This window comes from Echeneis naucrates, chromosome 20 (genome assembly GCF_900963305.1).
Source record: "Echeneis naucrates chromosome 20, fEcheNa1.1, whole genome shotgun sequence".
In the NCBI taxonomy this organism is placed as follows: domain Eukaryota; kingdom Metazoa; phylum Chordata; class Actinopteri; order Carangiformes; family Echeneidae; genus Echeneis; species Echeneis naucrates.
In genome coordinates this window covers 5,191,749-5,206,040 of record NC_042530.1, presented here as the reverse complement: position 1 = coordinate 5,206,040, position 14,292 = coordinate 5,191,749, and the positions used below count along the sequence as shown (strand labels likewise).

The following is a 14,292-nucleotide window of genomic DNA, read 5'->3' as shown; positions in this document are numbered from 1 at the left end:
GCATAATATGAAAATATTGGAAAAGTCTTCTGCATTGTGTCATACACATTTACCCAAAATCAGCTTGAAATAATTCTACGTCTTTACCAGAATTGAAAATCATGTAACTTGTATAGTTACATTGTCTCAATGAAATTCATCAATGAGTTATTATTTATCTGTCTATATCCGAGTTGTTCTGAATAATTTACTCACTCTGCTAATAAAAAAAAAAAGTCCTACAAATCCCAACAACGGTAGAAAGCTTTTACAGGGTAGCATGTTGAGAGGAAGAACGGTTTAAGTGTAGCACAAGCCTTTGCTGAGAAGAGATGGCAGGACTGTTATTCTCCAACTGAATCTAACAAAGTGCTTGTGTTGTTGCTCCAGAAACAAGCGATGATTCTCAAGCCAAGAAGCTGCGTAGTCCCGTCTGCACACATCCTGGTCTATAATTGAGCTGAAACTGCGGCACTGCGGATAGAGAGGACGGCCCAGTCTGACTATATAGTGCCTATAATGGCACAGCTGAAATCTGGTAAATACCATAAACTTAATGAGGCGAGGAGAAAATGAACGAAGGCAGTTCAGTGTCACTGTGAGACAGGCAAATAAAAAAACACATACTGTCAGGAAATGATAAGCAATCATTTTGGAACAACCTTTAGTTTTACACAAGGACGAATCTTATGTCCTCATGTCGCTTTATGGACCAGGATCCTAAAGCCTGTTGAAAGATGCATCTGTGTCAACATGGTACCAAAGAGTAAGCTGTATATGAAAAGAATAAAAACACAGCTGTCTACACACACATATAGAAATATCATATATCACGTAAATGAACTTGATGAATGAACATTTTTTTTGTCCAAGTTCTTCCACACTTAACAAATTAAACCTTTTATTTATGGACTGTCACAGTGAAGCAAAAGGACAAACAAAAACACTTATCTAAAATATAATCAAAACTTAACTTAGAGCATGAAAAAAAAAAAAAAAACTATTGCTAACTGTCCTCTAAATCTAAAACTGACTGTAAATACAACATCATTATATCAGTACGGACAGCGCTGTGGAGCTATTCATGTGTGGCAATCAGAGTTTTACAATTTTAATATCCACTTTTAACTACTCTGACGCCAAGGGATTTGTGACTGCAATCTGTATTAAACAGCAGCCTTTGGCATCTTATTCATTTTCATAGATTCACTTTCCTCCCACAGAATTAAAAACGCCCATGCTTTTGTTATTCTGACTACCCTGAGGCGACACAACTGTTGTGAAGCAACATGACCCGTCGTGGACACATAAATAACATTTAAAAGGAAACTTCCTGAGCATAAATATCGAGCTGTCTCCAAAGCAAAGCAGGAAAATAGAGGTATTTAGTGGATCTTTACTGAGCAAGCTTTTGCCTTTTAAAGCTGTCATGACTCTTTATATTAACAAAGCCAAAAGATTTGTAAGTCTGGCTGAATGACTGCCTGCTGCCATCCTCCTATCAGCCATTTTGACACCCAAGCTGCTAATATCCCTCTTTCAATCCTTTTTAGTGACTATTTTGGACTCCCTGCTCATGTTTGGATGCTCAAACAGTACTTTCCCTCCTGACACCCTTTCATTGACTCATGCTGCTAACTGACAGACAGATCTTTACATGGGACACATGAGCTATCCTGTGAATGAATATGTATGGAGCTGTCCATCTGTCCACTTGCCATTACGCTTTGCTGACACTGAATGCTGATGGGGCCTGAAAAGAAATGAGAAACCTTGATGTGAACGAGGCTGCACAGTGAAAGAGGAGATACAGAAGTAAATTTTTTTTATGTGGAGGGCAGCAGGGCACCCACAGCATGGTTTTTTTTTTTTCAGATTTCACATTCATTTCTTGCTTTGTTATGTGTTACTCACCTCTCCTCTCATTTTAGATCCCCACTTCTTGCCATTTTGCATTTCTCGCCCTAATGTGTTTCACCTGCGCCTATCTTGCCCTCTGTGTTCCCCCTCTTTTCTCTGCTAGCTCGTCTTTGTCCCTGTAAATGTTCCAGCAACTTTCTTGGTTATTATTAACTTACTTTGAGTTTTACAGTGTTGATTGGAATCGTGCTTCAGCTCTGTGTGCTGTTCCTATCAGTAGGTGTATCAGCTTGTTTGATTTCGTTTGATTGCAAGATGTGCTGTTTATCATTAGCATGGCTGCCAAAATCCTTGGTGGCAATCTGACTTCGGTTAGCAGTTGTTTTTTTTGAATGTTTTTTGTATTGTTTGTTTGTTTGTTTGTATGTTTTGGGGCCAGTCATTTGCATATTATCACCTTATCAGGTTGCAATGTGGACATGTTGGTTATCAGCCACCTTTTGTCAGAGAACAACGTTAGTATTCATACAGAGTTGTTCTTTTGACCACCTGCAGGAATAAAGTTCACCCTTTCTTTTTTTTTTTTTTATCTCTGGCTTCGTCTGCACCAACTCCTGAGGGAAGCATCAGACTGAGGTCCATTCACATTAAACTTTACAATCTGACCCACTGTTGATCTCAAAACATTGATTGGTGCTGTTTTAAGGATCCAACGAGCCTATTTGGCCTTTCGCTGTTCTGTCTCTGCCGCCGACTTGAATGCACGCTCTGAAAATGATCAGTACATGCTGCTGTGCTCATCATGGAGGCTGCTAATGTGTTTCCTCTGTGGTTTTATCTACCTGGTGGTGCAAAGAGCCTTGCAAAACTTTACTTTTATCCCTGTTATTCTGCTTCTTTACTGGAACCATTTGTCCTGCTTCTGTTGTGTGCGTTACATGCAAGTCCAGATAGTGTGGCTGGCTCAGCACCAAATCATACTCAGGATTAAAGTGTGAGGTCTCTGAGGAAAAGCGTTTATTTGCAAAATGAGGAGTTCTGCAGTGTCTCAGTTTAGCAATGAAAGATTTTCTTGTATATTTAATGACAACCAAAAATATCTTGTCCCATGGCTGACTTCGAAACGGTCCTTAAAGTTCAGGGCAGTATGTTACATCAGCTTATATCACAGTCGACATCTTCATAAATACATTAAAGAAAGTTGTTTTTCTTTGATTCCTCTCAGAGTTAAATGAGTCCTCAGTGGAAATGAAATGATCATTTGTATCCGAACAGAAATAAAAACTTACCAAACTGCCATAGGACTTCTGCTGATGCTCTTCGGTATGATGGAAATATAATTAAAGATTGAGTGGTGTTTTTTCTTTTAACCACAAACCTCTTAGAATTATAATAAAATGCTGGAGCTGCTGCCATGAACATGAGTTTTGTGCTAATAGATGTATACCTCGGGAATTGTTTCAATGTCTTGAACCTCTTTCAAATTCTCTCTGATGATGCTGGCTGACAAAACTACTAAGTGTTGCTGGCTGCTCATTGCGGTTTCTACTTTTTAGAGCTGTGCGTGTGTCTAGAGGAAAGAGCCCTGGGACTGGGACAGATGTGGGGATGCATCTCCTCTTAGGAAATAGTTATCACTTTCTAAAGCCCCACGCAAGCAGCATCCCGTGGGAGATCTGGCTGTGATGCCTGCCAGTTTGCTGCATGGCTGTTTCTAAACCAAAGGCTTTGTTTTTTTCCCTCTGTGAGTGTTGTTGTTGACAAAGCCTCTAACTGTTTGCAAAGATATTTTCTCTGAACGTTTCATAATATGTCTCTCAGTTCATCACCGGCAATACTGTGTGTGATTGACTTCACACTTCGCAATTGCAAACCTAAAGATCAAAATATGAGTTACACATTGGGTATGGAGCAGTCTTTTGAAGAGTTATTTTTATGTGAATGCAGACCTGCTGTATTTATTTTCCAATTTTCAACCTATTTCTCACAGGTTTCTTAAAGGCAATGTGACACTATGAACAGAACAGGCTGATTTGCACCAAACTTGAATGGTCGGGGAAGAACCGGCTCGATCCACTGTTGTTTTAAATCTCTTTCCTTTAGTTTGGACAATTGGGCATTTTTCAACATTTTCACTCTTTTTCCAATAAAATAATACCACATACATAATACCCTGCATCCACATTGCACACAGTTGTACAGCATGGTGGAGTAGTTAATTAGTAGTATTTAATTCTATGTGCAGCTTGTATAATTACACGATAACAGCAGTTGTGACATGGCAATAAGAAAATTCATATATCTGCAGGGCTGTTTGCACAAGCGCTAATGTTGTCATTATGTTGTCATGAGTTGAGGTCGTCCTGGTTTGCAAATCTAAGAAAGATGTCAATTGGGACAGCAGTGGTTATAAAACAAAAAGACAACAAAATGCATCCTCACTTTAGGAGTGGGAGGAATAAGCGATAGTGCCTCGTCTTGCCCTTTGACAGAGTACCCTGAGCACCCAGAGGATGGACCCTGAGGGCTGTGGTGGCATTATTCTGCATTATGTTGTTTGTCATTTTGTAATTTATCTCAACAACTATCAGACTGCATTACGCAGACGTGTGTATAGAAGAGGACAGCAGCCACACAGCCTGCCTAAACTTCAACACAACATACAGTACAAGTGACAATTAACTAACTCAAAAAATGACCAGCTTTGATCAACTTGATGAGGAACATGGAAGACATCACAGCTTTGCAACTCATTGATGTGACCTGTATCAGTTAAATAACCTCTTCTATAATAGTTAACAGTAATCTTTAGAAATGCCTGCAGTATGTGTATCAGGTGCCTCCCTCTCTTTAAACTTTGCAGTATGCCCTTAATTGTATTAAATAAAGGAACAGCAGTTGTATAAGTGATATGAATTTGTTGTTTACGCTCACATCAGAACTTGCCTGAAAATCATCATATTATTCATAACAGGACCTGCAATATATTTGTCAGTTTACCCGAAACATAAATAATACAAAGAGGTAAGAAGTTTTGACTCTCAGCTAGCCTATTTTTTTTTTTTTTTTAAGCATTGTCAGAGGAGAGGGTGTTGAGAGGAGTTAAGAGACTCAAATTATCTGGCCCCACATTTTCATTAGCCAGAAGTCTCTATTGTTTAAAGTTACATTGCAGCAAATGGGTAAGAGCTTAGTTTTTCTTTGAATGTTCATCAGAACACTAGCTCCTGTCATTAGCTTACGACAGGCCAGGTATGGAGCAACAGAGGAATAGACACGTGGTAGTGACAGAGTGTATGATAAGAAATGTGTAAATGATCCTGCTGGAATTGCACTCTGGCTTCATTAGCTGCGATGTGTACTGTGCTGCAGTGACTGTTACTCATCCTCATCGGGCTCAAAGACAGACCTGCTCATCCCCCACAACACCGCCACACCACCTCTTTCCCCTGGACACCACACACTCATTAGAGAAGCTCCACCTAAAAGGAAAAAACATGGTATGGGCAACAGTGACAGGGAAGAGTCTGACTTGCAGATGAAAAAGAGAATTCACAGACAAATTACAAGAGGGTAGTGCTGGGAGTTGACAGCGCCGCTCAAGTGGAAAAACCTTCAAACATAAAAGCTTTTATAAAATGACACATACATATCAAAATACATTCAGTATGAAATTTTATTTCACAGGGATTGGTACACATTCTGAAATTCAGTTCAAAACAGCACAAAATGAATACAAATACAAAGAAATACTTTGATCAGCTTTAAGATGCTCTTTTTTGAGTTTGCTCAAGTCTAAAAAACGTGTTTATCTGATTGCAAATGTGGTAAAAGAAGTTCAAAACATAACCAGAGAGAAATGCACTTTCATCTCTCCAACGGCATCATCAGTCTTATGATTCCCTTTTACCTTAAAAATGTAACCAGACTCAAAGGGAAATCAGAAGTCCCACTTGCATGAGAAAAGGAGATCAAAAGGAGCGGGTATCAAAATAATTTAGGGTTAAATCCTTATTCGATTCAAAGTGAAAAGCTGAAGATGAGTCATTAGTCCACAGTGGTGGATGAGTGATGAGGAAGGGAGGATTCTCTAGGAGAGTTGGATGCTGGTGAGTCTCTGACTTTGTCTGTGCAGACTTTATCTGAGATGTCAACTTGATCATCATCCGTCGGTGTCACGGTGAAATAACTCAAGTGCTGAAACTTGAGGACTTCATTCCCCCAGCTGGTCCATCCGGGTTGCAGACTTCGGGCAAACAGCTCCAGGCATGTAGCTTTAGCTCCAACATACAGCTTTAAGACTTCTACAGAAAGGTGGAAATGAGGAAGAGGAGCGATCACAGATGGGTTAACGCGCTGATGTTCCACATATTCAGAAAAATGACAAATGTAACTGAAGTGGAAACCAAACCAACTATGGACTGAGATTCTTGTCTTAGTAAAGACTCAGACAACAACACTTTGCGACGTGCTGATATTGAAATCATGTTACATTTTTATTTTCTGCACTATCTGTTGTTGTGTTTTTATGAAGGACTCCAAACTAAATGAAACCACAACAGCATGTATGTTTTGTAGAAGATATAATGACAACTGGACTATGTTTTCTGTTGTCTTAGAAAGTAAATGCTGTTATTTAATCTTACGTTCAGACTCTCACAGCATTTATTTTTGGTTCAGGATTTGCAAGGTTCAAGTTGAGGTTGAATCTGGTACAAGTGCGGCCAATTCACAGACAAGTTTATTTGTTCATGAAACCAATTTGAAGCGATGATCTTCCACTAACTGCTGCCGAACTTTGCCTCTGACCATAACGCAGTCAGCAATTGTGCTTCCTTTAAAGCATATTAATTGTTGCTTATGTGCAGTCATGTAGAAGTGTAATTTCTAGGAGACAGGATTGCATTAGGACCCACGTGTACACACACCTGTCAGTGCTGGGAGGATATATGTTACTGCAAATGGTTTGTGGAGGTGATCTACCAAGAAGCCTGGCAATAAGCCAGCAAAAGCTGGGAAGAAAAAGATAGCCAGATAGCCAAGAAGAGATATTTACTTTTTTTTTTTTTTTTTTTTTCCAGGAAAACTAGCTTTGCAAATGTTTTTAAGGAAGCAAATACATTCAAGAAGTTTGTTGGATCTCAAGGATATCACGATCCCGGGGCTTTTTGGTTCCAGATATGTTTGGCCATGAGATAATTCAATGTTTGGGACGGCGAGGTAGATAATAAATTCATTTGAATATTCAAATGAATTGAAAGTTGGGCTATAAAATTACATCACTCAGTTTCTAATGGGAGAAGTTTGCTTGTTAGTCTGTAATAGAGGACAGCTCTGGCACCTGTCCAGCTCCATCACACCACAGCACAAGGTTTTCTATTCAGACTGGTAGTGACCTTGAGTCTGTAAATGATGATATTCCAGCAGCAGCAGCAGCAGCAGCAGCAGCATACCTGACCGATACATTTCACTTTCTCCCCTGTGCTACTGTGTCTGCTCTTGTGTAGGCTCAAACCACACTGACATTGCCTCAGCCAACACTCAGAAGTTAATGAGCTCAAAAGCCTGATCCCCTAACCAGTCTAACCTGCACAATGTGGTGTCCTGCCTCCCATTTGCCATTCCTATGCATGTCAGAGAGACAGAATCATCGAATGGAAAGGCCAAACATGCAGCTCTCCAACTAATTCAGCCTCAACCAGTGACTCAGCTATCAAAGTTGAAAAGAGAATAAAAGGTCTAATTAGACTCCAAACTCTGAAATGGGACAACATATGAAAGCTCTACCAAGAAAGGCAAAGGAAGGTGTTACTTAACTGCTGTCTAGACATACAACATTTTACAAGCTTCTTATATTCACTCCAGAGCAAATCCCTGATTTTGCAGGAAAGAAAAAAGCAAATCATGCTAACTTGGGCTTCTCACTTTGTCTAGTCGCAGTACAGTAACGAATTTCATGGTTTCTATTATTACTTAATTTTTAATTTGATTTTGATATTACCATGTTTCCTTTCCTTTATTTTGATAGAAAATTTTCAGTCAATGTAATCAAAGGGTTTGATTCTCAGGACAAATATGGTGCCCCGCAGGGATTTGTTCTGGGCCCCATATTATTCTTTATTTATGAATATTTTTTATTTCCTGTAAATAAAAAGGCTCACAGACATTACTCTGTCTATATTTGTCTTTTTTAGCATCCCAAATGCCATAAAAACCAATACCCATATATACCTCTATTTGTCATATTGTATCTTGCAACAGATTTTGTCAGTTAATACTTTTTTATATATAATTTTCATATATATAATTTTCAAAAACCAACTGAAGTTTTTGTCCGTTGCGTTGACAGTTCAAATTGTGGCGTGGACCATTGCAGGAAAAGTATATGACAGTGACATAGTGCAGTCTGAGTAAGACTGTCAGCGTCAGCACAGTTACTCTTTAAACCTCTTCTATTCAATACTATTCAATAGATGGAATGACTTTGTATGATGCAAAGAGGCTATTGGGAACACAAAAAATCATCACTCGGCTTTTCACCTTGACTTTGCGAACCGTTTTATGAAGTGATTCTTTAATCTTGAGACATAAGAAGTTTTTTTCTAGAGAGCACATTGAACCTATACAGCCAGATGCTTCCCTCAAGAGCAGTTGAGCAAAAAAGTGAAAGTTATCACCTTAAATCTGCCACATCAAGTGAACGCAATGAAGATGATAAATGGATGTTATGTTTAAGGCTTTTAGATTTGGATTGATTGAGTTACTTTATTGAACCTAAACAGGGGAGTTCTTAAAGGCTTGTACTGCTGCCCTCATGTGGTTTCTGGAGAAAAAGAAAACGCGGTTATTTTTGCTTCCTTACTTTGCTAAGCTGTCCCAGAATTTATGGAATAGATTTCACAGATCATACTTAAGGCACATCTACAAGCAGCATCTATCAGCATTGTTGCTCATTTCACCCAACAAGAGCAAAGTATTTGAACCATATGACATAAAACAGCATCACACAGGTCACAGAGTAATTAGACCTCAGGCATCAGGGTTTCAGACACCACGAAGAGCTGGCGAATGTGAATCGTTTCATTTTTATTTGCTTTTAAAATGACATATTTTGGTATATATTTAGCAATTTGGGAGGAAACTGATGTTGTTGCCAATTAAATATATTGATGCAGAAATCACATTCGCAAATAATCTCCCAAACAACAGTGCACCTTTTTCTGAAATTAATATTAAGAAGTCACTAATAAAAATAGCAGATTGGGAGGGTATTTCATTTTTCACAATTGCAGGGGTGTCATAGTTAGTAAAAACCACATAACGTGTCAGAGAAATGCAACCACTTTTTTTTTTTTGAGCAGCTTGACCATCTGGTCAGGATGTGCTGTGTCCATAGCGGTGTAATGTGTAATGGGGTCCTTTATCGCACTATAGCAACCACAAGAGTGACAGTAGCAGCACCTGAGAGGGGAGCAGAAGTGGGTCAGGGTTTCTCAACGCTGCAGGTCTGAGGGTTGTGGCTTCACACCGTCAAGGCTGCCTGCTGGTTTGAGCAGACCTGACATGCTCAACACGAACACAAAGTGTCGCTGAGTGATGGATGATAGCTGGTAATAAAAGGTCCTGTGAGTTTAAAATTCAATTTTGAGATTTTTTTTTTTTTTACTAGTTGCATAACCTATTGCAGGTGTGGAAAAAAAAAGAGAAGAAAATAATGCCACACCGCAATTTTGAACTATTACACCCACAGAGTTTAGCCACACCCGCTGCTAGCAGAGATCCCTCACTTTTGGTAGATTGACAGAAGAGCGACATTCATTATTTTGAATACAGTGAAAAAGCACCACAAATAAATAATTTTCTTCTATTGTGTACGTAAATACAAATGTGCATCAACATTTTTACAAACCCATAGCAACAAACAGAGTGACTGGAATAAAGAAGCTCTGAGCAAAACTGCTGGGAAGCTTTGCATTGAACAAAGAATTCGACAGGCAGACTGAACACAATCTGGATACAAATCGACTTCATCTCTATGGTATCACAACTCCACAATCGTATCTTTATGATTTGAGTCAATGCATCTGAACATTATCCAGCCAATTCCATGAGGTGGAGGCTTTTCTGAGCCTCTGAAAGGACACAGGCAAACACTGCCCATGTTTTGCTCTCCATACTGCACAATAAATCCCATTCCCCAGAGAGGGGGGGAATATGACGTCAAGCCTCTCTTATTCAGAGTTTTTGCATATTCATTGTCAAGGTCTTACATTGATTCTGAGCTGAGGTGTCCATGTTGAAGTCAAGTGCTGCAACACCATAATCAGTGCGATCAGAAAAATCTGATATATCTGAGCGGCAGAAGTTCAGAGTCTGACAGCTCCAACCTGTCACAGGGGGGTGTGGCGTATTTCATTATACTCATTATGGATGGATGTTGTTTCCTGAAATTGGGCCTCTGCAGCCACCATTAACAAAAAGTACCTTACTGGCTATTTCACATGTAAAGAGTGATGTTTCACCTAAATAATGTCATGATCATTTTTTTAATTACATTTCTGTATTCATTTTTAATTCAACAACACTTTGCATTCATAATTTTGTGCCTAGTAACAACTGGCATAACACGAACGGGAGAAAAAGCTAAAGCTGTTTTTTGGAAAAAAAAAATGCGGTCATGCAAACTTGAAGAACTGACTCAGGTCTATTTGCATAGCTTTTACATCTGTTCAGGCTGTAGTAGGATTCAGAGCTAATCACTGAAGCTGCTAAAACCCACTGACGTTGCAGCATTGCCCTCTGCTGGCACAATAACACAACTGTACTGTACTTTTCTAGGAAATGTATTTGAAGATATTTACCTGAAAGTGAGGGCTTCTGGGAGTGGAGAGCTGATGGGACGCTGACAATCAAACGGCAGTCATCTACAGGAACCTCTGACCTCTCTGAGGAGCTAAATGTGGTCAATAAAGCCAAAGAGGAAATGTGATTTAGATACATTCTGTCTAATGGTTATAAACGTTATTTAAACCAACACATGCGCGTTCAGGATTTTACACCTTCTGGGGGTATCTGCAGAGGGACGATATCGACCCAGAACCAGAACTTCATACGGTTTCTTGTGGGGTGAATCCAGAGGAAACACAAACTCTCCAGATGTGGTTACCTGAGGGAAAAGAACAACTCTTAAAAACATCTGCAAAGGCACCAACAGGTCCGATTTGAGAGCGCTCTACTAAAAGTACCTTGACCCAGAACCACTGGGCTATGACCTCTATCCCCCAGTGTGGATACAGCTCATCACGGACAAAACGCAGATGGCTGGGTCTGTTTGTGACCCACGTGACGACTAAACAGTTCGGAGATGCCAGTTGGGGTACAGGGAGCCGCTTCAGCTGTGATGAGGGCAAAGAATTGTATCTTTGTCGAGAAAAATAAATATAAATAAAAATATGCGTTAGGTGTTAGTGGAACTTCTCTACATGGCTTTATGGCCAGCAAAGTAAGAATATAAACCTGAATTACTGTTTCAGCTTCAACATTTAGGTAAATATCTCAGTGTGTTTTTTTTATTTTCTTATGTGTGATTGTGACTTTGGCCATTCCATGGTTTTTCCTGTTGTGTGAAAATTCATGTCTCCCTCAATATTAATTGAAATGAAGATAAGGTTTTATGACACACTGAAAAAGGCTACCCAAGAAGCATTGCTTCAGTTTAACGGATCATCAACCAATAAAGTTGTGAGCTGCTGGAATTTTAATGTTCAGGCCAAAGCTTTTGAACTTGAGTGAGTTGGGTGAGTAAATAAATCTTACTTTCCTTTCTGTTTCTCAAAGTTTCAATATCAAAGTACCTGCGACTCCTTTTCACAGACTTGTTTTCCCACGGTGGATCCATAACTATCAAGTCAAACTTTTTTTCATCTGTAGGAGAAACAAGCAGCTTAATGAAACACGGCGTGAGAGTTTAAAACAGCACACAGTCACGCGGGAATTAGTTATCAAGCTAAAGGTATTTGCAGTTTCTCTGATTTAGACGCACCGTTCCACACATGGTACTCACAATGGACTAGTGGCTGTATTCGTGTAAAATCAGACAGCAGGAAGGCTGTGTGCGGTGGGATTACATACTCCTCTCCCATCAGCGTAACCACTGTTGCCCAGTCCGTCCTGTTCTCTGTTACCCGAGAGAACAAGTCAAGTTGTGAGGTGCAGCCACCCTCGGCAACAAGCGAATGAACAGACTCCTCCTGCTCCTCATCGTCCACTAGAGGAAGCTCTTTCGCCATTTCACAAAGAGCAGCGAGGCCGCACTCATGGAGGGGAGTTGGTTCTGTAGCTTTGTCTGTTGCTCCCTTCAGATATCCAAGGAGTTGGGCAGAATCCACCAAGGACTTAGTTCCCTCCAGGATCACAGACCTGATCTGCATCAGCACACATTATAGAAGTTATTGTGGCTGGACAGAGTGATGAAACTGAAAATACAAGGATTTGAGATGTGCTGAATTTAAAATGTGTGAAGCTAACCCGTGGGGTTTATCAGAGGTGAATTATAACTAAATTATTTACCAAAGTTTACTTTTTTGTTCCTTAACCTTTCAGTTATAATTCAACTGCAATAATCCTCAGTTCTTTCCATCTGTCCAATATGCTGCCATAAACCTGACTTTTATGTTCCTTTGCATTATACTTTTAAAATGTTTAGTGTTTTACTGAATCATTTAACTGGAAGAAGGGTTAGCCCTGGTGACAAAGTTAACAATAACAACCATGCCTACAGTGCCGTCTCCCTGATAATACTGTACTGCTGAAAGAAAAAGCAAACACAGAGGTTCAACAGTATTCCTTTTGATATGCAGTGAGTAGTGTTTCATCTGTTCTTTGCTATATGCAAATATCAAAGTAAAGTTGTGTTCTCTGTGACATGTTCACTTCAGTGGTTTAATGCAATTCAAAGAGAATAAAAACAGTTATGTCTTAAATTAAGGGAATGATGATCAACTGACCTTTTCGTGGAAATGTTGTGAATCAATTTCCCCCTGGTTGAGCTCACTGTGTCTTCGCTTCCTTTTCTGAAAAACCACATTTTTTTTATGTTGTGTTATTTTTCAGATGAATGGTAAGCACCAGCAAGAAGAAGAAAAGAGCAGTAAATTCAGGTAAAGGTAAACAGTGAGATAATAAAGAACTTCCAACAACCCTGAAACATACATGTGACCATAACAGAAACTGCTGGACTGTTAGCTCTGTGTTAAAGTGGGAAAAGCACCACTTTATTATGCTGCACTGATCAGATGATGGTGTTACAATCGGCTTTGTTTTAAGACATGATGTATCCTTACTCTGCACTTTTCCACTGAATCTAAAAAAAGTTTGTGTTTTGCACCTGTCCACTGAGCTAATGTTAACTTGTCCTTGAAGGTCTGTAATTATAAGAAAACATGACTAGATAGAACTGGTCTGCACATTAGGAGACAGATGAAACTTACTTTACCTGTGCCCATAATAAATGTTTCATCTGTGAACTTAAGATTTCCCCGGCTCGTTCTTAAGCTTCCAACAAAAGAATCGGACCACCAAACCAGCTAACCAAAATCAATTCGCAGCTTAGTTTTGACCTGTAAATGTGCCTATTTCTCTTTTTAGCTGGTCAAATCTTGACTGTCTCATTTGAAGAAATCAAGTGTATTAAATTATTCAAACAATTAAGTCTTTTTATTTGTTTGTTTTAGAGTTTCATTTTGGATCACTCTGCAGACAGCAGTATTTCTAAAATCAGACTATCATCTTCTTGAATAATCAGATGCTTGTTAAGAGCATTAAATTACAGAAAACAAAAGAATTGCCTATTACAATACTGTCCCCAAAAAAAACAACAACAAAAAAAAAAACATACAAAACTAAAAAATGACTTGAAAGTGCAATAAGAGTTGATCCGTGATGAAAAGTGTTTTCTTTGTATTTCTGTGATGGGGGATCTGTTTTGGCTCTGGGGTACTAAGGATTTACTTTGCAGGATTTACCTTGGGTGGTTTGTTTACTCTCTGTAACTCCTCCGTGTTTCCTCTATCAGCAGCAGCAGAGCCTTTCACACTGTAATGGCTCTTTATAATCTCAAACCACTGTCTTTTGAAACGACACCTGACGCGTGTCTTTCGCTCATCCGTCCACCGGACGCAACGCGAGCAGCCCCGATCGACGAGGCCGGCCGAGTCCAGCAGCCACCCGCAGCCGCTGCGGACCAACACCGCCATCCTACAACTGCTTTTTCCACAGCAAACGATCAAACTCTGCCTCTCCCCAGCCGAAACACGTCGCTAACACTTTCAGTTTTACCCTCAAACCAAGCCCACGGTGCAGGAGGACCGAGGTTAGCATTCATTTCGCGGAAATTGAAACTACAAGCAGAAAAGCGACGAGAGGACTTCCGCTGAAGCCCTGCTGCGTTCGCGG

At 39.7% G+C, this 14,292-nt stretch overlaps 1 protein-coding gene across 3 annotated transcripts; it reads right to left on the bottom strand.

The window, feature by feature from the left end:
- Positions 1-5,513: 5,513 nt before the first annotated feature.
- Positions 5,514-14,224, bottom strand: mettl4 (methyltransferase 4, N6-adenosine). 3 transcript variants are annotated; one of them, XM_029529114.1, is made up of 9 exons: positions 13,863-14,224; positions 12,846-12,911; positions 11,903-12,263; positions 11,694-11,763; positions 11,085-11,259; positions 10,899-11,005; positions 10,701-10,792; positions 10,110-10,226; positions 6,163-9,462 (listed from the first exon to the last, which is right to left on the bottom strand). In XM_029529114.1, coding segments are annotated over exons 1-9 (1,221 nt in total). In that variant the 5' UTR covers positions 14,094-14,224; the 3' UTR covers positions 6,163-9,460. The 3 variants fall into 3 exon arrangements, with proteins under 3 accessions (XP_029384972.1, XP_029384974.1, XP_029384973.1); XM_029529112.1 differs by lacking the exons at positions 6,163-9,462; positions 10,110-10,226 and adding an exon at positions 5,514-6,143; XM_029529113.1 differs by having other exon boundaries at positions 6,163-10,226.
- Positions 14,225-14,292: the final 68 nt, after the last annotated feature.

What these genes read in the sequence shown, in the direction of transcription:
- mettl4 (XM_029529112.1), bottom strand. Translation starts at nt 14,093, where the DNA reads ATGGCGGTGTTGGTCCGCAGCGGCTGCGGGTGGCTGCTGGACTCGGCC. An exon ending in TCTGCAGATACCCCCAGAAG is followed by an intron (nt 10,793 to 10,898) that starts GTGTAAAATCCT and finishes GACCACATTTAG; the next exon opens with CTCCTCAGAGAGGTCAGAGG. An exon ending in CCAGAAGCCCTCACTTTCAG is followed by an intron (nt 6,144 to 10,700) that starts GTAAATATCTTC and finishes ACCTTTCTGTAG; the next exon opens with AAGTCTTAAAGCTGTATGTT.